The sequence below is a fragment of the Ostrinia nubilalis genome, chromosome 2, assembly GCF_963855985.1.
Source record: "Ostrinia nubilalis chromosome 2, ilOstNubi1.1, whole genome shotgun sequence".
Lineage (NCBI taxonomy): Eukaryota > Metazoa > Arthropoda > Insecta > Lepidoptera > Crambidae > Ostrinia > Ostrinia nubilalis.
Genome location: NC_087089.1, coordinates 12,409,701 through 12,436,941, shown reverse-complemented (window position 1 = coordinate 12,436,941; position 27,241 = coordinate 12,409,701). Strand labels below are relative to the sequence as shown.

At 48.4% G+C, this 27,241-nt stretch overlaps 1 protein-coding gene and 2 non-coding genes across 3 annotated transcripts; all 3 read left to right on the top strand.

Annotated features, from left to right (window-relative positions):
* The first annotated feature begins 102 nt into the window (after window positions 1-102).
* Window positions 103-27,241, top strand: LOC135078757 (integrator complex subunit 4). Its single transcript, XM_063973318.1, has 25 exons — window positions 103-251; window positions 344-676; window positions 752-1,000; window positions 1,342-1,517; window positions 1,877-2,069; window positions 2,907-3,081; window positions 4,263-4,468; window positions 5,212-5,334; window positions 7,211-7,346; window positions 8,528-8,665; window positions 9,871-10,027; window positions 13,756-13,902; window positions 16,018-16,250; window positions 16,707-16,871; window positions 17,457-17,654; window positions 20,386-20,528; window positions 21,611-21,830; window positions 22,155-22,354; window positions 23,392-23,615; window positions 23,664-23,832; window positions 23,949-24,155; window positions 24,454-24,660; window positions 24,792-24,872; window positions 24,959-25,133; window positions 26,585-27,241. Exons 1-25 carry the CDS (start codon window positions 198-200, stop codon window positions 26,782-26,784), a joined length of 4,509 nt encoding a protein of 1,502 aa, XP_063829388.1. The 5' UTR covers window positions 103-197; the 3' UTR covers window positions 26,785-27,241.
* On the top strand, window positions 5,633-5,714 carry Trnal-aag (transfer RNA leucine (anticodon AAG)). The gene has a single exon. It is a non-coding gene; the product is annotated as a tRNA-Leu (tRNA).
* On the top strand, window positions 9,414-9,495 carry Trnal-aag (transfer RNA leucine (anticodon AAG)). The gene has a single exon. It is a non-coding gene; the product is annotated as a tRNA-Leu (tRNA).

The following is a 27,241-nucleotide window of genomic DNA, read 5'->3' as shown; positions in this document are numbered from 1 at the left end:
CAGTCACTTTTTTAGTAGTCGACTAGTACAACTAGTGAGCCTATATAGGGGTTAAAATAAAAATAAAACTGTCAGTTTAACTAACTGTCAATACTGTCATCAGTCGTTTGCTGTCATCACATCAACACAAATGCGTGTTTGGTATGGATTGAAGAATTAAAATAAATTCTGGTTGAAGTTGTACAACTTTCACGACAATGGCTGCAGTTTTAAAGAAAAGAGCACTTGCGGAGTACAATAAGTCATTCCAGGTATGTTTATTTACTTTATAATACCCAAAATTTTAGTTGGAAGTTATCGTCATGTTTGTGGTTAAACTTTTTGATTATTGTTATAATTACAGGATGGGCCGCCTTCCAAAAAGCTTCATTTGGTCAAGAAACCTCTAATTGGCAGTTCTGCTGCTGCTTTTGTGGGGTTATTAGAGAAATGCAAGTCCAGTGATGAAGCTTTGCAGCTCTTGCTGCGTATATCAGACTGCCTTCAGTTTCAGGAGTCTGATGTCGAAGAGGCTATTAAGAAACTGTCTGAACACTTTCAGTCAGAAGAAGATTCGGTTGTGAGGGTCAAGATTTTGTGGCTGTTTTGTGATATTGGTTTAGAGTGCCCGGGCGCCAACCTTAATTATTTGATTGATGAAACTATTCATTTGATCAAGAATGAGACATCACATAAGGTACCTATTTATACTTTTCTTGCTAGTTCAGTCCCAAAAGAAGTCAAATATAATACTGTATAATATTTTTTTTAGGTTATAGCTCAAGGGATAGCTACATTGCTAAAGCTTGGCAACAAGTTGAGTGAAGACAAACTTCTTATGATGCGCTTAGTTGGTGTGGCCAAGGACAACCTCAAAGACACCAGTCACCAGGTGAAGTGCCGGTGCCTGCAGCTCATCAGTGAACTGTACCCGATATATCCTGAGATTGAGAGGACCATGGAGATGGCGGCAGAGGCCAGCGCTATTGTGAAGTTGCTGGGAGACTATTCCAATGCTGATGTAAGCCACTTTTTAATTTAAAGAATAACAACAAAGTGCCAAAATACTGGTCCAAATTGAATAAATATTTTCTGATTTGGTTTGAATTGAAAACAAAATTGTTTTAATTAGACTTCTAAAGACATCTAATATTGAATGGATAGACTTCTATGTATGATTCCTGAAGATTAACAGTTGAAATCTGCTTTTAGTTACTACAATTAAAAAGTGAAAACACAAGCTACCTAATTGAAATTAAATTGATTTCCATGACAATATTTTGCTACATTTCTCACTGATTAAGAATTTTTGATGAAATCATGAAAATTGATAAATTAAGGTCAATATAAAACTTTTCACAGGATGCAAGGGTACGTTGTGAGGCATTCCAATCCTTGCTGACACTTGCAGAGCGAGGGCAAACCCTCAGTGTTGATCTTTATCAGCAAGTGTGCCCCGCTCTCTCAGACGACTATGAGATTGTGCGCGAAGTGGCTCTGAAGTTAGTGTGGTTGCTGGGGAACAAGTATCCAGAGCAGTAAGTCATATCATAGATAAATTCATAATAACAAATATGTAACTTAAGATTACAATTACACTTCTTTGAACTGTCCAGAAAAAATTGTTTAAAAAAAAAAGGATAATTTCAAACATGTAAAATGTTATAAGAATAAGAATAAGAAATTTATTTATAATATTCATTACATGTCAAATTGTGAAATTATTTATTAAATTTTCTAATGGTAAAAAATGTGCTTTTATATAGCAAATAAAAATAATTGGAGATTTACCTAATTGAGTAACATAATTAACCTGTAGTCAATGCCATAATATAGACTTTGATATTATTTGATTAAAATCTGTTACCTTACTGATGAAATAAAACTTTTTCCTCAGCTTGACAACTCTTCAAGACGGCGAGACGACACTACGCCTGGTGGACGACGCGTTCATTCGCATCTGCTCCGCGGTCAACGACCTGTGCATGGCGGTGCGCGCGCTAGCGTGTTCGCTGCTGGGTGCCGCGCGCTTCGTGTCCGACCGGTTCCTGCTGCAAACGCTGGACAAGCAGCTCATGAGTAATATGAAGGCAAGTGTAGGGAGTGAGAAGGTCCGTAAACGAACTAAAGTCGCTGACATAGCCCGACGGATTAGCAAGCTGAAGTGGCAATGGGCAGGGCACATAGTACGCAAAACTGACGGCCGATGGGGCAGCAAAGTTCTGGAGTGGCCGCGTACCGGAAAACGCAGCGTGGGGCGTCCACCCACAAGGTGGACCGACGACATCATAAAGGTAGCAGGAAAGCGCTGGACGCAGGCCGCTACCAACCGGGTAACATGGAAAGCATTGGGGGAGGCCTATGTTCAACAGTGGACGTCATATGGCTGTGATGATGATAAAGTGTAGGTCATTGGTGTCATATCCAAGCCATGTCACAGTCTGTACATGATGGCTCAGCCGGCTCCATTGACGTTACACAGCCATCTCGGCTGTGTAAGACGTAATTGGAGCCTACCTCTATGTTATGGAGCTTATTATATTATGCAAAGCAAAAATTCAGGTCATTATAGTTTAGCGCTTATTTGCCTCCCAAGGACTGCTAATTGTATTAGTTTCTTACGTAAACGCAAACGAACCCATGGGGGTCGACATGGATTACTTAGGGCCTACGCTAAAACTCGCACGCGAAAGCGTGTCTGTATCGAAAAATAGTATCAGTAGCGCGTTGCAGCGCAAACGCGTGAATCGGGTTTTCACACGCGCGGAATTTTGATAGACGGGTTTTGGACGTCCTGTGGTCGTCTGCCCAAGTTTTAGCGTACAGCTTTGGTAGTACTGGTAACGCAACACTGTGTTTCCAGTGTCAGTGCCAGTTGCCAGTAGTCTTGACGATATTCACGTAAGGTATGTTCTATGATCTTACAGAAGAAACGCACGGCCCACGAGCGCGGCGCGGAATTAGTGCGGTCGGGCGCCTGGGCCAGCGGGCGGCGCTGGGCGGACGACGCGCCGGGACAACTAGTGGAGCAGGACGACGTGCAACTGCTGCCCGGCGGCGCGGCCGGCGCCTTCGTGCACGGGCTTGAGGACGAGCTCATGGGTGAGCGGCGTGACTAAAGCCTGGTCCGTGAGCACGTAGAATACCGTCCAATGACCCCAAGCTACCCATCCCTATCGCTCGCGCGTAATTATGTTGCTGTCGCGCTCGCACACTCACTGCGGGCGCCCGTCGCACAGTCGCGACAGCAACATAATTACGCGCGAGCGATAGGGATGGGTAGCTTGGGGTCATTGGACGGGATTCTACGTGCTCACGAACCAGGCTTTAGTGGGCGGGACCAGCGTGACTAGTGACCCGGCCGGCGGGCGGACGACGCGCCGGGACAGCTGGTGGAGCAGGACGACGTGCAGCTGCTGCCCGGCGGCGCGGCCGGCGCCTTCGTGCACGGGCTCGAGGACGAGCTCATGGGTGAGAGGCCAGGGATTAGTGGGCGGGGCAGCGGGACTAGTGACCCGGCCGGCGGGCGGACGACGCGCCGGGACAACTAGTGTTCGTGCACGGGCTCGAGGACGAGCTCATGGGTAAGCGGCAGGGACTAGTGGGCGGGGCAGCGGGACTAGTGACCTGGGCCGGCGGGCGGACGACGCGCCGGGACATCTAGTGTTCGTGCACGGGCTCGAGGACGAGCTCATGGGTGAGCGGCAGGGACTAGTGGGCGGAGCCAGCGTGACTAGTGGCCGTGACTAATGACCGACCAGCGAATGGTGACGAGCTCATGGGTGAGCGGAGTCTAGGACCGGCGTGCGACTAGTTGAATACGATGCGGGACTAGTAGACTAGTTCTACCGGACGTGTGACTAGTTTTAACAGCACGCGACTAGTTTGATACAAAAGGGAACAAAAGGGAGAGTTCTATTGATGAATTGAAATTTCTTGCAACGAGAAATCTAGCTCGTGACTAATCCTACCGCCACCCATGGTTCTTCCTGCCTCACGGCGCACGAACCGAATCTCGAGAGAGCGCACGGGTATTTTAGCGCTTACTAAAAAGCCCGGTCGCCGGGCACGTAGAATTTCGTCCAATGACCCCGCTCCCCCGCTCGCACACTCTCTGCGGCCGCCCGTCGCACAGTCGCGACAGCAATATAATTACACGAGCTATAAGGATGGGTAGCTAGGAGTCATTGGACGAAATTCTACGTGCTCCGCGACCAGACTTTAGTTGGATTTACTTACCAAATCGCCCCATTAAGTTTGTTAAAATGTCATTTTTGTTACAGAGGTCCGCACAGCCGCCGTAGAAGCCGTATGCCAGCTGTCTATGGAAAACCCGGTGTTCGCGACCACATCGCTAGACTTCCTGGTGGACATGTTCAACGACGAGATCGAGGACGTGCGCCTGCGCGCTATAGACAGCCTCACGCGCATCTCGCACCACATCGTGCTGCGCGAGGACCAACTGGAGACCATCCTGAGCGCTCTGGAGGTTAGTGACCAGTTGTCCATGGAGACCAGTGTCCCGATGACGTCACTGGACTCCTGGTGGACATGTTCAACGACGAGATCGAGGACGTGCGCCTGCGCGCTATAGACAGCCTCACGCGCATCTCGCACCACATCGTGCTGCGCGAGGACCAGCTGGAGACCATCCTGAGCGCTCTGGAGGTTAGTGACCAGTTGTCCATGGAGACCAGTGTCCCGATGACGTCACTGGACTCCTGGTGGACATGTTCAACGACGAGATCGAGGACGTGCGCCTGCGCGCTATAGACAGCCTCATGCCCATCTTAACTCAAGGCGTATCCATTAATCGAACTCCCCCTATGTTCTTCTGATTAATTTCGTTGCGGGTCCAATGACAGTTTAACTTACCCCCGCCCTGGGACAAACTTGACCTTTATTAGTTAGGATTTTATTGGCGGTCAAGCTGTAGATCCTGGCTACACAGGAGTTGCAGCGGTGGGAACGAGAGGTAGGAATAGTTCCGTATCCATTAAAAGCCTCGTCGTATCCATTGAGCAACCTCAGGCCGAGCAGTCTCTTCGTGAGATATACTGAGGCTGCTCAAGAGCGTTCAGAACGCACAGCCTCGGACTGAAGCAGGTGGCAGCGCATCAGATTATACTTTTCCGTTGCAAAATCGCACCTAATACAACAGCATAAGTTTCTACAGTGTCACCTTGATGTGTCTTCTAACCTTATAAAAGAATAAACTTTTGTTGTACACAGGATTACTCAATGGATGTCAGGGAGGGGCTACACAGAATGCTGGGCTCGTGTACAGTCGCCTCCAAAACTTGCTTGGAAATGTGCATTGACAAAATTCTGGAAAATCTCAAGAGATACCCACAGGTAAGTGATTTTTTTCCTACAATGAGTAAATAAAATAATTGAATTGAGTGTAGTATATGTAATTGAAAATGAAAGTAATGAAATAAATGTGTGGTTTACCTATACAATATTACATAACACTGCACTGCTAGTCAACATTTTTGGCTTATAGCCAAAGTAGAACTTGTTTTACGTTTTACGAACTTACGTTTAGTGGCGAGATGTGTATTTTTCTCTTGAATTGTATTTATTCTATGTATTTATTTATTGAAAAAATCATGAAATCGACTTATCCCGAAATTGGGCGGGAAGCGTTATCGGTAGCGTGGCCGAGCGGTCTAAGGCGCTGGTTTAAGGCACCAGTCTCTTCGGAGGCGTGGGTTCGAATCCCACCGCTGCCAATATTTTTATTTTACACCACTTTAGAAATTTTTACTTTATTTTTTATCTCTTTCAATATTTACCAAATCTTTCTTTAAAAGAATTCCTTCTTTATTATAATAACTGCAGCAAAAAACGAGTTACTAAATAATTAAACCTCCTTATTTTATTTTTTTATCGCTCCTGGTTGGTAGCAAAAGATCCCTTGGGGATCGATATAAACCAGTTCGCCGTTCAACAATATCACTTAAGTTCATAGACCAGTTTAGGCGTTACCATTCTACAAGAGTTTTCGAAGAAGTTGTGTCTTACAATCATTGGTTAATTGATATCAACTACCTGTGTGCTTAACATGAGTTTACGTTAGGTATGCTCGCTAGCGAGTACGTCAAAAAATGTATTTATTTATTTATTTATTTATTAATAGGTACAGTTACAGTACATAGAATACTACTTATTTAGTAAAAAATACAGCTACAAATCACTTACAAATCTATGGACCAATTACAACTGCACACAACTATGCCTAATAACTTAAGTGCTTAGATAAAACAACAAAAACTAATGTTAGCTACAACAACAACTAATCCAACAATCTAATCAGCATTTCTTAATTTATTTTTAAAAACCCGAAATGTATGCTGGAACATGTCCTTGTCAACGTCAAGACTATTGTAGGCCCTGCACATTCTGTAAATAGGGTGATTTACTGAGACATTATTTGTAGCGAGTGGTACATGAAACAGCTGAGGTCGGCGCACTGAACGTTTCGGAACCCTAAACAGTATCTTTTGAAGCAGTGAAGAGTCGAGTGCACCATTCACTACTTTATGCAAGGTGCAAAGAACTACCACATCCCGACTTTCTTCCAAACTGCTCATTCCAAACTCCCGAAGTCTATCCTCATAACTAGGTAACTTGCGTCTAAGTCCCAGTCTACAGCACAGACCTCCCAAGAATCGACGCTGAACAGATTCCACCCTATCTTTATGTTCTTTATACTATATAGGAAACCAGATTGATGAGCAATATTCTAAGATACTCCGAACTAATGAGCCATACAGTATCATCCATGATTGCCTATTCTTGAAAGGTTTGGCCGTACGAGATATAAATCCCAGCATTCTATTGGCCTTATTCACCATGATGTCATAATGTGCTCTGAATGACAGGGTTGAGTCGAACATAACCCCAAGATCGCGGACAACATCAACTCTGCCAAGGGCCTCTCCGTCTATTTGGTACCTGTACAGGTACCGATGCTTGTTCTTGGTAAACGTTATAACCGTATGAATATTTTATTTCTTGAAAGTAGCCGCTAGGGCCGCTGCACAATATGTCATACATTTAATGTCATTTTTTCACGCAGTCGCTAGCGGGCACACTTCGTAAACTGATGATAAGCACACAGATCGTATTTTTTTTTATTGTTACATCGAGTGATATAATACGCTAGTTTTCGGGTATAAAATTTGACTGTTCTGTGCCTGTGGCTGTACTTATTTATGGTGTGCAGGACAAGCGCTCGACATTCCGCTGCGTGCAGCGGCTGGGCAGCTCGCACGCGACGCTGGTGCTGCCGCTGACGACGCGCCTGCTGGCCTGCCACCCCTTCTTCGACATGCCCGAGCCCGACGTCGACGACCCGGCCTGTATCCTTTACAACTGCTGAGTTATTGGTTAAAAAAGGATGGAAAAACTGTTACTCGTTCGTTACGGGTTAGGATGCGCGCCGTGATAAAATCTTATCGATGATTTTAGACGACAAATGTATGGGCTTATCGCGTAAAGCTCATAAAATGGCGTGATAAACGCTTACCGCGCGCGCATCCTAGGCCTACTGGTGAGTGACAGAACGCGTCTTGAAGCGAAGCCACATAATGCGACCAATACTTTACGAGACGTATGACAAATGTCATGACACCGATGACACGCCATTACGTGACGTAGGCCACTATTTTATAGAACAAACGACTTCTTGACATTTTTGCAGTAGGTCGCGTTGCTTCGCGTTTGGTCACCTAGGACAACGGCTAAGTAGGAGGCAACTAAGGAAGAAATATGCGAACATCAGGTCCTCTCAATCAACCCGTCTGGCCGGCTTAGACACCCCGTCTAAGCCATGTCTACTAGGGTGGTCCTTATTCCTACGAAAAAAATTTTTTTTCTTATATTTTGCCTTTCATTTTTTTTTTAATTTTTAAAAGACATTTAGGGGTCGCTACCAAGGTTTGAATTTTAAGTAAAAACAAAATCTGTATTTGTTAGATTCATTTATTTTAAAGCCAAAGCCAAATAAAAATATTACAAAATTATTGTTGTTGCTATGAACTAAGATATTATGTACAATGTACATATTTGAATCAATTATTTTTAAGATATAAGAGTTTACTTGTTAGTATCTCGACGCGTCGGTACCATGGTCGGTACAGAAGAGGGGTTGAGGGGAGAAGGGGACAAGAAGCGATTGTCTATTCTATCTATGCGATGTTCATTTGCACGTAAAATGTGATATAAACACTTAAATAAAACATTTATGAAACCATGATTTAAGATCTTCAAAGCTTTTGTAAATATTTTGACAGCTGGTAGCGACCTCTAAATCTTAACCAAAAAAAAAACAAAAAAAGCTAATTTCATATTTAGAGGTATATAATCGAATGAGAAAGTGCCCCGGGGATAATACAAAAGTCGAAAAATAAGGACCACCCTAATGTCTACCCTTTTGCCTCTAGCAAATTATAGGGTCATTCTCCTGCAGTTGAAACTAAATGATCTGATGATGATATCATATCTATCTATTGTTTAATACTTGACTTAACTCACAACAAAGATACTTGCGTACTAATCCTGGTGCTCAACGCGGCGCAACACTGCACCACCATGCTGCCGCTGTTCGAGGAGCACACCATCAAGCACTACACCTACCTCCGCGACACCATGCCGCACCTCGTGCCCAGCCTGCCCATAGGTCGGTTATAACTTTACTTGTTGCAATGAGGGCTATCGTTTTAGCGCTCACCAGTTAGCGCCACTGTAGAGTAAGGTCCTGTCACTTGCTAGTAGCGAAGACAGTGGCGCCAACTTGTGAGCGCTAAAGTGGTAGGAGGACTATCGCATTTGCACTCATCAAGATGGCGCCACTGTAGAGTAAGGTCCTGTCAATCGCCAGGGGTGCCAACTGTTAAGTATAAAAAACGTCATTCACGAAGACGACAGACGTTACACTATCCTATGTGCATTGTGCATATACACGTACACACACAATTGAAGCTCCCTCGCCTTCATGAGTTACAAGAACTTCACTATTCCATAGATTTCGTCTTATTAAGATACTACAGAAGTAACCACTCTTCCCGTGGATATCGTGAGAGGAGACTGAGGAAGAAAAACCCAGGAAAGTAAAGACCAAATCTTCGATTTGTCTCTGGTATATGGGAGAGGACATTATGAATCTATTATTATCACAGGAATGTGCTAAGCTATGCGCTTTACGTGTTTATTATGTCACACAACACTTGATTTGTAATGTTTGCATATTTATTTAAGTGCAACGTCCAGATTGTCACGATGACCCACTATTTCGAAGGCCACAAGAAACGTGATATTTTCACAGTATATTAAATGCCTACTCAGTACAGGTCGTGATAGTATTCTTATTATAGAATACGTGAGTTCCGTGACGCCTTACGTTCGTGTTATTTGTTCATCCTGGCACGGGTAGCGTGGCCGAGCGGTCTAAGGCGCTGGTTTAAGGCACCAGTCTCTTCGGAGGCGTGGGTTCGAATCCCACCGCTGCCAATTGTTTTTTGTGTACAAACAACCCTGGAAAATATTTTCCTCCTTTCAGATTATTTACATACTAGTTGATCTTACGAGCTGCCATTTTAAGACCATACTTTTTGATTCTCAATATAATTTATTTCGATCTGCATGGTTTTTTCTACATCGATAAAGATTTTGTCGTTTATCCATAATTTTATAAATTGTTTTATTGCATCTATAGCTAACGATTATGATTCTCTCTATTATTTGTAAAATGTAGTTATTATCATTGTCTTGCAATTTGAGTTTCGAGGAACGCAAGCAATGGAGGACTCTTTTCTTAAACAACCTTATGTTTAGCTTATTTGCAGAGGTTAATAAAATACTGATTAGTCTATTTATGGTATACAGGAGAAGCGCAGCAATTAAATGGCGAAAAGATGGAGCCCACAGACGACAGCGCAGTGCGGCGTTTCTTGGATTCTGTACTACAGCACATTGACAACGCCACGCTGTCCACCAGCGTGCGCCTTAAGATGCTGCAGTCGGCCGAGGAGCAGCTCAACAAGTGAGAGCCTTAAGTATACAGGCATAGCCTAGGGCAGTGGTTCTTAACCGGTGGTCCGCGGACCACTGGTGGTCCCTGGAGGCATTCCAAGTGGTCCGCGAAGACATCGTAATAAACAAGTGACGTGACGTGATGAGTCGAGTCAACACAACGCAAACGGCGCACAGTGGGCGAGACCTCCCCTTTCATAGGATTTTGAAAAAATATAAGTGGTCCCTGACAAGACAGAAATTTGGTAAAATGGTCACTCGTGACTTAAAGGTTAAGAACCACTGGCCTAGGGCATAACAGAGTGGGTTACTGTGTGGGGAGGTGAAGGAGTTTGTTATTGTTATGTCAAGCTTCAGCGAGCTTTTCTGTAACGTGTACACACAGAAATGAGACATAGGGGAACTATAGCAACCTACACAGCTCGCAGAATAGCTGAATTCGAGTAGGAACGCAGCGCCTATAGCCCGTAAAACGGGGAGCTGTTGGCTAGCTCAACAAATGTTTATTTTAAATTACTAAGTCTGCGGGTACGAAACTGACGACGGCCGAGCAATGGCGGGGTGACGCGACGGCGAACCGCCGGCGATGCATACACGGACATTGGACGGCGGGGGAGCGGGGCGATCGCAATACTACTTTTCATCGCCGCCGCTCCGCCGTCTCGTCGCCCCGCGATCATTCAGCCGTCGCCAGACTTAAATGTAATATAAATTACTGACGGGATTGCTACCATGTACCTTAATTTCGAGTTTCCGATATTTCAGCACTGTTGCAAACGTTATGATCACGGAGTAAGCGCGGTTTACATCCCACCTGATCGCGAGCACATCCCGGCTGATATAGATTATGTGTTGCGTACTGTGGAGGGCTTAACAGAAGCGGCTTCCTCCAATAATAGTTTTCTTTTGATCGGTGACTTCAATCTACCATGTATCTCGTGGACCAATGATACACCACTACACATAACCACGGGTTGCACCGAGGTACAGAACGCTGCTGTGAGACTAACTGAGACATTGAGTTTTGCAGGACTAAAACAGTATAACAATGTTACAAATTATGCTAACAACACCCTAGATTTGGCATTCTGTAATCTCCCCTTGGAAGTCACTCAATGTAATTCGCCCATAACAAACCTAGACCGTGCTCACCCGGCCTTAATTATCGAAATACTTGATCTTTCAGTGCAACCCCTTGTTGAAGCATCTATGTCAAAATATTTGTTTCACAGGGGTGATTATGACAAAATGAATGAATTATTCCGTGGCGTTGACTGGCGGTCCCGTTTGGTCTCTGGCTCAGCTGATGAATCTTGCGAAGAATTGTATAAAATTATTAACGCATCTATACAACAACACGTCCCCATGAGAGCCACTCGTGGTAATTGTAGGTTCCCGATTTGGTACAGTCCGGCATTAATTAAAATTATAAAAGAAAAAAATAAGGCACATAAAAAATGGAAAAAATTTGGCAACCTACTGGACTACAGGGAGTTCGCATTTTTGCGTCAGAGACAACATCGCGTACAAGAATTATGTTTCACTAATTTTACAAAGTCCTCCGAAGAGGCTATTAGATTCCAACCTAAAGCATTCTGGAGTTATATTAAATCTTTGCGCGGAGGATCAAACTATCCAAAACAAATGACATATAAGGATCAAAAGATTTCGGATGGCAAGGCTATATGTGATGCTTTTAACAGCTTCTTTGAAAGTGTTTTTGGCAAGCCTTTAAGTAGATCTATCGAACCAGACGTAGCTGGCAACTCCATTGATGCTATATCAAAGATTCACATATCTTCTGATGCCGTCCAAAAAAGACTACAGTCATTGGATACATCAAAGGGACCGGGATGTGATGGTGTTCCCCCTTTATTTTGGCGCAACTGTGCTAAAACCTTATCGTTCCCCTTGGCTATTTTATTTAATAGGTGTCTTAACGAAGGAATTATGCCATGTATATGGAAAAAGGCTCATATAGTTCCTATTCACAAAAAAGCCTCTAGAACTAATATCGAGAACTATAGAGGTATTTCCATCTTAAACACTGTTAGTAAAGTTTTTGAGAAGATGGTCTTCGATATTATATATCCAGTCATTAGCAAGGGACTGCCTGTCAATCAGCACGGGTTTCTAAGACAGCGGTCAACGGTCACAAACTTAGCATGCTTCTCCAATTATGTTCTTTCAAATATGGATGGAGGTGGGCAGATTGACGTGGTCTACACGGACTTCGAAAAGGCTTTCGACCGTGTGGACCACGTCATTCTCTTGAAGAAGCTACAGGATCTGGGAATACATGGCGATCTCCTTAGGTGGGTCAAGTCGTATTTGAATAATCGGTCGCAGGCTGTAGTGATGGGAGGTTACAGGTCAGATTTTGTGGGTGTACCCACTGGCATTCCCCAGGGTTCGCACCTGGGACCATTGTTTTACAACGTATACGTATATGATATTACAAATTGTTTCACATACACAAAACACCTAATGTATGCCGATGACAAAAAATTTTTTTATAAAATACAAAATGATCGTGACTGTATTTTAATGCAACATGACTTGGACTCTTTATTCAACTATTATACGGAAAACAATATAACTGTCAATATAAATAAATGTGAATGTATTACTTTTACACGTAGGCGCAATCCAACAGTGTTCTCATATAATTTTAATGGCGTACCAATACGTAGATCAACGGTGGTAAGAGACTTGGGTGTTTATCTAGATGCAAAAATGCTAATGTCTGATCACATAGACAGGACTGCTAATAAAGCCTTCCAAAGCCTGGGCTTTGTCATGAGATCATGTAAGGCATTCTCCAGCGAGCATACCTTCAAAACTGTTTATTATGCTTACGTCCGCAGCGTTCTGGAGTACGCTAGTGCAATATGGTCTCCACAGTATGCTATACACAGGGATCGCTTGGAACGGATTCAAAAACTTTTTATTAAACACCTTAATTACCGTCTTCGTAAACCCACATTACCGACTTATAGTGACAACTGTAAACAGTATGGTTTACTGACCCTTGAGGATAGACGCAAATTGACTGATGCTTGCCTGTTGTACGACATAGTACGCGGTGGGGTGGACTGCCCTGAGCTTGTGGAAGGAGTATCGTACTGCGTTCCGGCCCCCCGATCGCGCCGCCAACCACGTCCTCTTTTCAATGTACCGCACTGCAAGACGAGATACGCGAGCAATGCACCGCTATCACGTTTGCCGCGAGTGTATAACCAGTACTTCAGCGAGATTGACCTATTTACCTATAGCAAGGTAAAATTTAGGTTACAAGCCATTAAAGTGCTAAAAGATGCCTGATCAGTGGGTGGGCCAAACACACACACACACACACACACACACACACACACACACACACACACACACACACACACACACACACACACACACACACACACACACACACACACACAAGGAGCATAATGTGTATATGTTTTGTGTTTCATTTAATGTTTTAGTGGCAGCATAGTTTATTTTATTATTTTTAATTTATAGTTATGTGGTTATGTGGTTATCTAAACGATTCGACATTTCCAACTCAATATGATATTCTGTGGAAATCTGTAATTAGCTGTAAGTTTTATTCAATACTAATGTATAATATTACCATAATGTATCGCCGTTGATTTCCCAAATAAATAAAATAACTGAGGAAACTTGCGGGTGAGATGTTATGGTAGGTACATTAAACTTAAATGTAATATTTGTCCACAGGCTATCGGAGATGGAGCCCATGGTATCGGGCGCGGCCAACTTCACGGCGTTGTTCGCGCGCGCCGTGCGCTATCTACACGAGGCGCTCAACAACAGCCACGGGCCGCCCACGCACGCGCTCGCGCACCTCACCACCGACTGTCTCAGGTAACCACGGGATAAGGACAGAGGACTTTGCACAAATTCAACGAAGATAATACACAATTAGTGTCGACACCGCCTTCCCCTTCATTTGTTTTAAGTAACTGTCCTCTCTATAGGTTGTCTGGAAGAGATCGCTTCATAGCGATAAGACCGCCTAATTGTACCTTATGTGTTCCTTTTCTTTCTGTTTCTTTTTATGTGGTGTGCAATAAAGAGTATTTATTATTATTATTTCTTTATTTAATTTTCTTTCTTATTTTTAATTTTTTCTTTTTACAATGTAATTATCAAAAAATAAAAATACATTATAAAAACAAAAATCTTAAAAATAGTTAACCTGCTGGCAGCGGAGCAGGGCCCAAGCTACCGGTGGTCAGGGTCACAGGCTGAGGAACCTCCGGACAATGCGTGCCGTGCTGAGGATCACCGCCTTTTGAATCTGACCCTTGAGCCAACCATCTAGCGAGAGCTTCTTTAGATGTTGGTCGAAGCTCTTCGCTATTAGTCCGTTTGCTGAGACAACTATCGGGACAATGATCGTCGAGTCAACATCCCACATGGCGGTCACCTCGTGGGCCAAGTCAAGGTATTTGCTTTGTTTTTCCTTCTCGGCCTTCACGAGGTTTTCGTCATGCGGGATGGTGATGTCAACGAGCACTGCCCGACGTTGGGATCGGTCAACCACCACAATATCAGGTTTATTACAGACAATAGTCCTGTCTGTGATGATAGACCGATCCCAATAGAGCCATGCATGACCATTTTCAAGAACTGGCACCGGCTGGTACTGGTAATATGGCGACTCAGATTCAAGAAGGCCGTACTGAAGAGCAAGTTGCTGATGGATGATTCTGGCTACTAGGTTATGCCTGTGCAAATACTCACCGTTAGCAAGATGTGAACAACCAGAAATTATATGCCTGAGTGACTCTCCGGGACGGTGGCATGCTCGACAAATGTCGACCGTACCGTCCTTCAAGATATATTTTCGGTAGTTGTTCGTCATCATTACCTCGTTATTATTATTATTATTATAATATGTGAGTCTGCGGGTATCTATGGGCGACGGTAATCACTTATCATCAGGTGATCCGTCTGCTCGTTTGCTTCTGTCACATAAAAAAAAATAACGCCCCTCCCTAAGCCCTTGAACCTGTTGTAGGCTTACCCAGGCAGGGATGGGCGTACCTACCCTTGCAGTTGCCTGCTCCCATGAAAATTGGATGCTTCTACATTCTAGCCTCAAAAGATTTGGCACATTTGGATCGATCTGCGGTTAGGTCAAAGTGAATGCAGTCCGCATCATTTGTAAACAACATTATCAGTCTCTATACAGTTTTAGTCACAAAAACACAAAACAAACAAATGCTTAAGACGAACTTAAGTGTCAATGTGGAGGACTTTCCCTGCTGGGGAAGCTCGGTTTGCCCAACAGATTATTAACCGTTCAGTTCTTTTTTTCACGATAAAACAACTTTTCGACTTAAAGAAAAAGAGTTTCATGCCGACAACTTCTCCAAGGGTTCCTCTGCGCACACGCACGCAATACACCAAATGAATTTTTTTATCCATAACGGGGAAGCTCTTGGCCTGTATCTCACCTTATGGTAAGTGATGATCAAGCCGAAGGTGGAAGCGAGCTAATCCCGGAATCCTTAACCACGGAGGAACTGGCTATCTTACCTCGAACTGCCGGAAAACAACAATGCTGTTAACATTGTTGTTATGGCGACAGACTTAGGTAAGATGGTGGTAGCTAGCCAGGCGGACTTAGAACAAGCCCTACCACCAACCAAACCGAACAGAAAAATCCCACTGGGAATCGAACCCGGGACCTCTGCATCTGAATCTGATGATCTTACCACTAGACCACAGAGGCGGTTTAAACGACTGACAATGGTGACTGAGTTTCTTGCGCTGCTTCTTCTCAGCACTGGCCCATTTATTGTCCTGAAGCAGTGGTAGGGTTAATACTGGGACGTGTAAAAGTGCTTTTTTAAGCCTATTTACAGAAATAAATAAGTTTGGTAGGGTTAATACTGGGACGTGTCAAAGTGCTTTTTTTTAAGCTTATTTACAGTAATAAATGAGTTTTTTTATGACTGTTTTTTTCCCTAGACTACAACACCAATTCAGCGGCGTAACGGAACAAGAGAACGCGTGCGTCTGGCAACTTGCGCTACGCGTCTGCGCGGCGCGTTTATACGCCGCTGCTATGGGGACGCCGGTGGTGGGCGCCGGCGCCGTGGGGGCCACGGGGCCCATGCTGGGCGCCGCCGCGGCCGCGCTGCAGGCCCTCGCCGCGCTTACGCACCACGCCGAACTGCTGGACAGGATGCTGGCTGCGGCAAGTGAGTTCTTTCTCTTATATCCGTGGTCCCAGCGGCAAGCTGAACTAAAGTCTGGTCGTCGAGCACGTAGAATTTGGTCCAATGACCCCAAGCTACCCGTAATTATGTTGCTATCGCGCTCACACACTGCGCGGCGCGGTTGTACGCGGCCGCTATGGGGACGCCGGTGGTGGGACAGGATGCTGGCTGCGGCACGTAAGTTTTTTCTTTTATATCCGTGGTCCCAGCGGCAATCTGAACTAAAGTCTGGTCGCCGAGCACGTAGAATTTTGTCCAATGACCCCAAGTTACCCGTAATTATGTTGCTATCGCGCTCACACACTGCGCGGCGCGGTTGTACGCGGCCACTACGGGCACGCCGGTGGTGGGATAGGATGCTGGCTGCGGCAAGTAAGTTCTTTCTTCTCTTATATCCGTGGTCCCAGCTGCAATCTGAACTAAATCAGTTGTACACAGCACGTAGAATTTTGTCCAATGACCCCAAGCTACCCGTAATTATGGTGGGCGCCGGCGCCGTGGGGGCCACGGGGCCCATGCTGGGCGCCGCCGCGGCCGCGCTGCAGGCCCTCGCCGCGCTCACGCACCACGCCGAACTGCTGGACAGGATGCTGGCTGCGGCAAGTGAGTTTTTTCTTCTCTTATATCTGAGTTCCCAGCGGCAATCTGAACTAGTCTGGTCTGTGAGCACGTAGAATTTTGTCCAATGACCCCACGCTACCCGTAATTATGTTGCTACGCCGCCGCTACGGTCTCGCTGGTGGTGGGCGCCGGCGCCGTGGGGGCCACGGGGCCCATGCTGGGCGCCGCCGCGGCCGCGCTGCAGGCCCTCGCCGCGCTTACGCACCACGCCGAACTGCTGGACAGGATGCTGGCTGCGGCAAGTGAGTACCACCAGCTCGCACTAAGCGTTTCGACGACTCTTTTATAATGCGAACAGCTAGGGACTGGAATTCGTTGCCTGCTGCTGTCTTTCCCGAAAACTATAATCCGGGCCTCTTCAAGGCGAGAGTGAATAGGCACTTATACAGGGCAGATATGTACCATCCTAGACTGCATCCCACTTAACATCAGGTGCGATTGTGGTCGAATACCTGCCTTGTTATGCATAAAAAAAAAAGTTCTTTTTTCTCATATCCGTGGTCCCAGCGGCAATCTGAACTAAAGTCTGGTCGCCGAGCACGTAGAATTTGGTCCAATGACCCCAAGCTACACGTAATTATGTTGCTATCGCGCTCCGCGTCTGCGCGGCGCGGTTATACGCCGCTGCTATGGGGACGCCGGTGGTGGGCGCCGGCGCCGTGGGGGCCACGGGGCCCATGCTGGGCGCCGCCGCGGCCGCGCTGCAGGCCCTCGCTGCGCTTACGCACCACGCCGAACTGCTGGACAGGATGCTGGCTGCGGCAAGTAAGTTCTTTCTTCCAGTGGCGGCGTAGCATGGGTTGGCACCGGGGCGTCCCCCCCCCGTCATAAGTCCTAAGGCACCCCCTGGTACACCCCAGGATTTTTGGATTACCTACCGATTCGAAGATTGAATGACAATCACACCCCCCCAGTATCATGACATAGACCGTAGACTTGCCATGCAGCTGCGCCAGTGAGTACTAATCTGCGCGACTTGTGTCACCCCCTGATGCTTGGCACCCGGGGCGGACCGCCCCCACCGCCCCCCCGTTACGCCGCTACTGCTTTCTTCTCTTATATGCGAGGTCCCAGCGGCAATCTGAACTATAGTCTGATCTGCGAGCACGTAGAATTTTGTCCAATGACCCCAAGCTACCCGTAATTATGTTGCTATCGCGCTCACACACTGCGCGGCGCGGATGTACGCCGCCGCTACGGGCTCGCCGGTGGTGGGACAGGATGCTGGCTGCGGCAAGTGAGTTCTTTCTCTTATATCCGTGGTCCCAGCGGCAATCTGAACTAAAGTCTGGTCGCCGAGCACGTAGAATTTTGTCCAATGACCCCAAGCTACCCGTAATTATGGTGGGCGCCGGCGCCTTGGGGGCCACGGGGCCCACGCTGGGGGCCGCCGCGGCCGCGCTGCAGGCCCTCGCCCCGCTTACGCACCACGCCGAACTGCTGGACAGGATGCTGGCTGCGGCAAGTAAGTACCACCAGCTCGCACTAAGCGTTTCGACGACTCTTTTATAATGCGAACAGCTAGGGACTGGAATTCGTTGCCTGCTGCTGTCTTTCCCGAAAACTATAATCCGGGCCTCTTCAAGGCGAGAGTGAATAGGCACTTACAGGGCAGATATGTACCATCCTAGACTGCATCCCACTTAACATCAGGTGCGATTGTGGTCGAATACCTGCCTTGTTATGCATAAAAAAAAACGTTATTTTTTCTCATATCCGTGGTCCCAGCGGCAATCTGAACTAAAGTCTGGTCGCCGAGCACGTAGAATTTTGTCCAATGACCCCAAGCTACCCGTAATTATGTTGCTATCGCGCTCACACACTGCGCGGCGCGGTTGTACGCCGCTGCTACGCACCACGCCGAACTGCTGGACAGGATGCTGGCTGCGGCAAGTGAGTTATCATCATCATCATCATCACTTCAGCCATAGGACGTCTACTGCTGAACATAGGCCTCCCCTAATGATTTCCACAATGGCCATTGGTGGCGGCCTGCATCCAGCGCCTTCCCGCTACCTTTATTCGGTGCACCTTGTGGGTGGACGTCCTACGCGGCGCTTTCCGGTACGTGGCCTCCACTCCAGAATCTTGCAAGTGAGTAGATTTAAAATATTGCTTGAGGCTTACGCTGCAATAGGCTAGTTTACATCACCATTCAATTAAATATGAATTGTTAGTACGCTGTTTTCCCGTATATTTTGTACTAGCTTTCCGCCCGCGGCTTCGCCCGCGTGGAATTTTGTCTGTCACAGAAAAACTTTATCGCGCGCGTCCCTGTTTCAAAAACCGGGATAAAAACTATCCTATGTTCTTTCCCGGGACTCAAACTATCTCTATGCCAAATTTCATCAAAATCGGTTGCGAGGTTTAAGCGGGAAAGCGTAACAGACAGACAGACAGACAGAGTTACTTTCGCATTTATAATATTAGTTGGGATTAGTTGGGATAGAAAAGACAACTTATGACGTCTTATCGCCATCTCATTTGACTCACTATTTATTGTTTTCAAAGACACTATAAAATTTATAGTATAAATCTTTAAATTAATGAGGAACAATTAGGTTGATTTTATTATCACTGGAATCGTATACTGTCATTTTTTATCCGGCTCGAAGGACCAAAATTTACCTGAAGATCGAGGACAACCAAACTAGTCCTTTAGCTTACTTTTCAACCGACTTCAAAAAAGGAGGAGGTTCTCAATTCGACCCGTGTTTTTTTTTTTTTTTTTTTTTTTTTTTTTTTTTTTTTTTCTATGTTTGTTACGCGATAACTCCGCCAATTATGAACCGATTTGAACAAATCTTTTTTCGGCGTATAGGTAATACCTCAAGGGTGGTCCCATTTAAATTTAATAATAAAAAAAACAACCCCCAAGGGTGGAAAATTGGGGATGAACTTTTTTATACGCAATATCTCCGCCGATTATAAACCAATTTGAACGATTATTTTTTTGTTGAATAGGTATTATCAAAAGAGTGGTTTCATGCGAATTTGAAGAAAATATTTCACCCCCAAGGGTGGAAAATTGGGGATGAACTTTTTTATACGCAATATCTCCGCCGATTATGAACCAATTTTTTTTGGTCTCAGTGTACTGCCTACCTTCAGTGGTAACATCAATAATTAGTTAACTAAAAAGCAAGAAATAAGTAAAATTTTATAAAAAAAATAAAACCGACTCCAAAAAACCTACACTAAAACGTAGAAAAATAATTACTAATTACCTACTTATTTATTAGGACGAATTATTAATATTTATGTAGGTATACCATGATTGATACTTTTGGAGTCGGTGCAGGCAAACTTTACATGTTTCATAATCTTGGCACCGACTCCAGAAGTATCAATCATGGTATACCTACATAAATATTAATAATTCGTCCTAATAAATAAGTAGGTAATTAGTAATTATTTTTCTACGTTTTAGTGTAGGTTTTTTGGAGTCGGTTTTATTTTTTTTATAAAATTTTATACGTTCTACCGCTTGTTCCAGGCGTGGAGCCGGACCCGTTCACGATCGCGGTGTTCCAGCAGCTGTCGATGAGCGCCGACAACAAGCCCGGCGCCCTGGCCCGCGCGCTCATGCCGCTGCTGCAGGCCGCGCCGCTGCCCGCCATCCCCAAGCCCAACCTCAAGGTAAAACGAGTATAGCCTGGTCTGTGAGCACGTAGAATTTTGTCCAATGACCCCAAGCTACCCATCCTTATCGCTCGCGCGTAATTATGTTGCTGTCGCGCTCGCACACTCACTGCGATAAGGATGGGTAGCTTGGGGTCATTGCACTTGGTGCTCACAGACCGGGCTTTAGACGTTATCTTGAGACAAGTTGTCTGTTCTGTCGACCAAGGGCGTAACTACCGCCATATTAAAGATACGGGACCTCCACAGTTGTTACAGGTCACCAAATAAGGTTTTTTTTTTAAATAATACCAACATCGAAAAGATTTATTTTGACGACCTTGTTCTAGATTATTTTGCCCCCAACAATTTTTGATACGTAGCGTGTGACGGGTGACGTGTTAAGTACAGGGACGTAACGTGTGACGGTCACGCGACGCTACGCCACTGTCGTCGACGTCTCTTGATAATATTATTAAGGTCTAGCGGGTTTACAAGTGTCGCGGAACATTTTCTTCACACTGAATAAGAAGCATAGCCCGCTCCATCGCCCTTTGGGTGACCTTGAGCATTCTTATGAGGCCCATAGTCGGCCCAAGGTCGCGGGAAGAGCCTGGATGCGGGCAGCGCAGGACCGTTCATTGTGGAAAACCTTGGGGGAGGCCTTTGTCCAGCAGTGGACGTCATTTGGCTGAAAAGAAGAAGAAAGAAGAATAAGAAGCAGATAACATGCAGAAATCTAGCTTACCGATCCAGTCTACAGGGTGGAAACGTTAAGTGATCTCACTCGATCATTTCTAAACTATACAAGATATTGAAAAACTGGTTACTGATCCTGAAAGTGCTACATGAGCTCTTTCAAACGGTACCAATAATAGGTTACAGAATAAACTGAATTTTCTGATAGATCCTGTTTATTCTGTAACCTATTATTAATACCGTTTGATAGAGCTCATGAAGCACTTTCAGGATCAGTAACTAGTTTATTGATATCTTGTATAGTTTAGAAATAATCGAGTGAGATCACTTATCGTTTCCACCCTGTATATGTTAAATAAAAACATCACTAGGAAGATTAATATTTTTTTTTATTTCCTCAGATCCGAATGTGCACAGCGACAATAATCGAGCCGGCCAGCGACAACGACACGGTGCTGCGCTTCTCTGCCGGGCTCGTGACCAGCGTCGCGCTAGAAGCGGAGGTGACGCGCGTGCGCGAGCCCGGGGCCCTGCGCGTGCGCGTCGTGTACCCCGACCGTCGCGCGCACGCGTTGCAGCCGCCGCGGGACCACTTGCGACCGCTCGACCATAACCATATTAGTGAGTACCCTAGCCCGCCTACTGTAAACGAGGGAGGCGTGTACCCTTACCGCCGCGCGACCGTCTGCGCCCGCTCGACCACAACCATATAAGTGAGTACCGCCCTAGCCCGCCCACTGTGCACGAGGCGTGTACCCTTACCGCCGCGCTACCATCTGCGTCCGCTCAACCACAATTATCTTAGTGAGTACCGCCCTAGCTTGCCCACTGTGCACGAGGAAAGAAAGAAGGAAACATTTATTGCGAGGCGTGTACCCTTACCGCCGCGCGACTACCAGCGCCCGCTCGACCATATTACTTATTAGTGAGTAGCCCACGGTGCAGCGCTTCTCTGCCGGGCTCGTGACCTGACCAGTGTCGCGTTGGAAGCGGAGGTGACGCGCGTGCGCGAGCCCGGAGCCCTGCGCGTGCGCGTCGTGTACCCCGACCGTCGCGCGCACGCGTTGCAACCGCCGCGTGACCACTTGCGTCCGCTCGACCACAACCATATCAGTGAGTACCCTAGCCCGCCTACTGTAAACGAGGCATGTACTCTTACCGCCGCACGATCACCTGTACCCGATCGACCACAATAATTTTAGTGAGTACCGCCCTAGCTTGCCCACTGTGCACGAGGAAAGAAAGATGGAAACATTTATTACGAGGCGTGTACCCTTACCACCGCGTGACTACCTGCGCCCGCTCGACCACAACCATATTACTTATTAGTGAGTAACCCAGCTGCGTTTCTCTGCCGTAACACAGCACAACCATATCAGTGAGTAGCCAGAAGTAGAGTAGCCCGCTCGACCACAACCATATGAGTGAGTAGCCAGAAGTAGAGTAGCCCGCTCGAGCATAACCATATGAGTGAGTAGCCAGAAGTATAGTAGCCCGCTCGAGCACAACCATATCAGTACCCCGACCGTCGCGCGCACGCGTTGCAGCCGCCGCGCGACCATCTGCGCCCGCTCGACCACAACCATATTAGTGAGTAGCCAGAAGTAGAGTAGCCCGCTCGACCACAACCATATTAGTGAGTAGCCAGAAGTAGAGTAGCCCGCTCAACCACAACTAGCTCGCCCACTGTGCACGAGGCGTGTACCCTTACCGCCGCGCGATCACCTCCGCGCGCTCGACCACAATCATATTACTTATTAGTGAGTAGCCCACGGTGCTGCGCTTCTCTGCCGGGCTCGTGACCAGCGTCGCGTTAGAAGCGGAGGTGACGCGCGTGCGCGAGCCCGGCGCCCTGCGCGTGCGCGTCGTGTACCCCGACCGTCGTGCGCACGCGCTGAAGCCGCCGCGGGATCACTTGCGACCGCTCGACCATAATCATATTAGTGAGTACCCTAGCCCGCCTACTGTGCACGAGGCGTGTACCCTTATCGCCGCGCGATCACCTGCGCCCGCTGGACCACAACCATATCAGTGAGTACCGTAGCCCGTCCACTGTGCACGAGGCGTGTACCCTTACCGCCGCGCGATCACCTGTGCCCGCTCGACCACAATCATATTAGTGAGTACTGCCGTAGCCCGCCCACTGTGCACGAGGCGTGTACCCTTACCGCGTGAGTTGTAGCCCACGGTGCTGCGCTTCTCTGCCGGGCTCGTGACCAGCGTCGCATTAGAAGCGGAGGTGACGCGCGTGCGCGAGCCCGGAGCACTACGCGTGCGCGTCGTGTACCCCGACCGTCGCGCGCACGCGTTGCAGCCGCCGCGGGACCACTTGCGACCGCTCGACCACAACCATATCAGTGAGTACCCTAGCCCGCCCACTGTGCACGAGGCGTGTACCCTTACCGCGTGAGTTGTAGCCCACGGTGCGCGCTTCTCTGCCGGGCTCGTGACCAGCGTCGCGTTGGAAGCGGAGGTGACGCGCGTGCGCGAGCCCGGCGCGCTGCGCGTGCGCGTCGTGTACCCCGACCGTCGCGCGCACGCGTTGCAGCCACCGCGGGATCACTTGCGTCCACTGGACCACAACCATATCAGTGAGTACCCTAGCCCGCCCACTGTGCTCGAGGCGTGTACCCTTACCGCCGCGCGACCATCTGTGCCTGCTCGACCATAACCATATCAGTGAGTACCCTAGCCCGCCTATTGTGCACGAGGCGTGTACCCTTACCGCGTGAGTTGTAGCCCACGGTGCTGCGCTTCTCTGCCGGGCTCGTGACCAGCGTCGCGTTAGAAGCGGAGGTGACGCGCGTGCGCGAGCCCGGAGCGCTGCGCGTGCGCGTCGTGTACCCCGACCGTCGCGCGCACGCGTTGCAGCCGCCGCGGGATCACTTGCGACCGCTCGACCACAACCATATCAGTGAGTACCCTAGCCCGCCCACTGTGCACGAGGCGTGTACCCTTACCGCCGCGCGACTACCTGCGCCCTCTCGACCACAATAATTTTAGTGAGTACTGCCCTAGCTCGCCCACTGTGCACGAGGCGTGTACCCTTTCCGCGTGAGTTGTAGCCCACGGTGCAGCGCTTCTCCGCCGGGCTCGTGACCATTGTCGCGTTGAAGGCCGAGGTGACCATCTGCGTCCGCTCGACCACAATCATATCAGTGAGTATCCTAGCCCGCCTACTGTGCACGAGGCGTGTACACGACGTGTGGGCTAGAACTCACGCGGTAAGCCGCGTGAGTTCTAGCCCACGGTGCTGCGCTTCTTTGCCGGGCTCGTGACCAGCGTCGCGCTAGAAGCGGAGGTGACGCGCGTGCGCGAGCCCGGCGCGCTGCGCGTGCGCGTCGTGTACCCCGACCGTCGCGCGCACGCGTTGCAGCCGCCGCGGGATCACTTGCGACCGCTCGACCACAACCATATCAGTGAGTACCCTAGCCCGCCCACTGTGCACGAGGCGTGTACCCTTACCGCCGCGCGACTACCTGCGCCCTCTCGACCACAATAATTTTAGTGAGTACTGCCCTAGCTCGCCCACTGTGCACGAGGCGTGTACCCTTTCTGCGTGAGTTGTAGCCCACGGTGCAGCGCTTCTCCGCCGGGCTCGTGACCATTGTCGCGTTGAAGGCCGAGGTGACCATCTGCGTCCGCTCGACCACAATCATATCAGTGAGTATCCTAGCCCGCCTACTGTGCACGAGGCGTGTACACGACGTGTGGGCTAGAACTCACGCGGTAAGCCGCGTGAGTTCTAGCCCACGGTGCTGCGCTTCTTTGCCGGGCTCGTGACCAGCGTCGCGCTAGAAGCGGAGGTGACGCGCGTGCGCGAGCCCGGCGCGCTGCGCGTGCGCGTCGTGTACCCCGACCGTCGCGCGCACGCGTTGCAGCCGCCGCGGGATCACTTGCGACCGCTGGACCACAACCATATCAGTGAGTACCCTAGCCCGCCCACTGTGCACGAGGCGTGTACCCTTACCGCCGCGCGATCACCTGTGCCCGCTCGACCACAATCATTTTAGTGAGTACCGCCCTAGCTTGCCCACTGTGCACGAGGAAAGAAAGAAGGAAACATTTATTGCGAGGCGTGTACCCTTACCACCGCGCGACAACCTGTGCCCTCTCGACCACAACCATATTACTTATTAGTGAGTAGTCCACGGTGCAGCGCTTCTCTGCCGGGCTCGTGACCAGCGTCGCGTTAGAAGCGGAGGTGACGCGCGTGCGCGAGCCCGGAGCGCTTTTTGCCTCGCGATCACCCCCGCCCGCTCGACCACAATCATATTACTTATTAGTGAGTAGCTCACGGTGCAGCGCTTCTCTGCCGGGCTCGTGACCAGCGTCGCGCTAGAAGCGGAGGTGACGCGCGTGCGCGAGCCCGGCGCCCTGCGCGTGCGCGTCGTGTATCCCGACCGTCGCGCGCACGCGTTGCAGCCGCCGCGGGACCATCTGCGACCGCTGGACCATAATCATATCAGTGAGTACCCTAGCCCGCCCACTGTGCACGAGGCGTGTACCCTTACCGCCGCGCGATCACCTGTGCCCGCTCGACCACAATCATATTAGTGAGTACTGCCCTAGCCCGCCCACTGTGCACGAGGCGTGTACCCTTACCGCGTGAGTTGTAGCCCACGGTGCGCGCTTCTCGGCCGGGCTCGTGACCAGCGTCGCGCTAGAAGCGGAGGTGACGCGCGTGCGCGAGCCCGGCGCGTTGCGCGTGCGCGTCGTGTACCCCGACCGTCGCGCGCACGCGTTGCAGCCGCCGCGCGATCACTTGCGACCGCTGGACCATAATCATATTAGTGAGTAGCTAGTTACTGTCTCCGTGGCCTTATAGAAAGACCACCTTTCGTAAACCCAGCAGAGGTCCCGGGTTCGATTCCCAGTGGGGCAAATTTCATCGCCGTGCGTCCATGATGCTATGCAACTGCACTCATAAGTGACTCTAATTCAGGCACTCTTAGCAAGTCACATCAGTGTACCCGCCCATTTTGCGTACGTGCCGTATGCCCCGCTCACTGCGCGCCCACACTTCTGCTTACCCGGCCCATTGTGCGCGCGCCGTTTACAATCCATCGCCTCTCGAACAACCTCATCGATCAATCCGCCCTAAGGCTGGTTTTAAGTGTCACGCGGAGCGTCCGGTGCGGACCCGCACCGCACGCCCAATCTGTATGAACTTCTAGGGAGCGTGAGTAATGCGGTCCGGAGGAACCGCTCCGCTCCCTAGCAGTTCATACAAATCCGCTGTGCGGAGCGATCCGCACTGACAGTCCGCGTGACACTAAAACCAGCCTACGGGTTGAAGCCGCCCATCTCGAATCCTTGTTTAAGAATTTAAGTGAACAATTCTGCTTGTAATATAACAACAAAACTTATTACAGACGAAGACGGCACCCACAACGTCCGGCTTCTCACCAAGGTGCTAATCTCGCACGGCGTGTGGACGGAGCCGTGTGGCGTGGACTTGACCGTATGCTTAGCCGTCGAGGAGGGCGGAGGCCGCGAGCCCGCGCCGCTCGTGGAACTGTGTCGACCTGTGCGCGTCACCGTCGCCCCCAAGCCGATCAAACGGGGCATTTAAAGGGAAGATGGGCTACAGATGATAAGAGCACAAAGAAGAATGTTCATTCAAGCCGATCGGAGCGTAACCCCTGGGCGTAACTCGAAGATTCGCGCTGTTAGTAGTCTAAGTATCGCGTATACTTCTGTGCTTTTATGCATAGTAGTAAAACTTTGCTCCGGTGTCAAATCATTCGTCCGAATATTATCGCGATGTATGTGGCCCAGGGGTAAGGGATAAACATAAGGAAAGAGAATCGAAAAGAAGCATTTAGAAAGATGAGGAAATGTGGAATGCTTGACTGTAGTTGATTCGAAGGACAAACAAGACAGCAATTATTAAGGACATAGTTTGTTCCATAGGTTTTATCTTTACTTTAAATTGGTGACATAATGATAAGAGATAAATGTACATAATTATAGTTTTATTATATTAGGAATGGAGATGACTAAATAAATCAACCACTTAATATAGCAAA

What these genes read in the sequence shown, in the direction of transcription:
- LOC135078757 (XM_063973318.1), top strand. Translation starts at nt 198, where the DNA reads ATGGCTGCAGTTTTAAAGAAAAGAGCACTTGCGGAGTACAATAAGTCA. An exon ending in CGACGTCGACGACCCGGCCT is followed by an intron (nt 7,347 to 8,527) that starts GTATCCTTTACA and finishes CTCACAACAAAG; the next exon opens with ATACTTGCGTACTAATCCTG. An exon ending in GCCCGCCCACTGTGCTCGAG is followed by an intron (nt 23,833 to 23,948) that starts GCGTGTACCCTT and finishes CGTGAGTTGTAG; the next exon opens with CCCACGGTGCTGCGCTTCTC.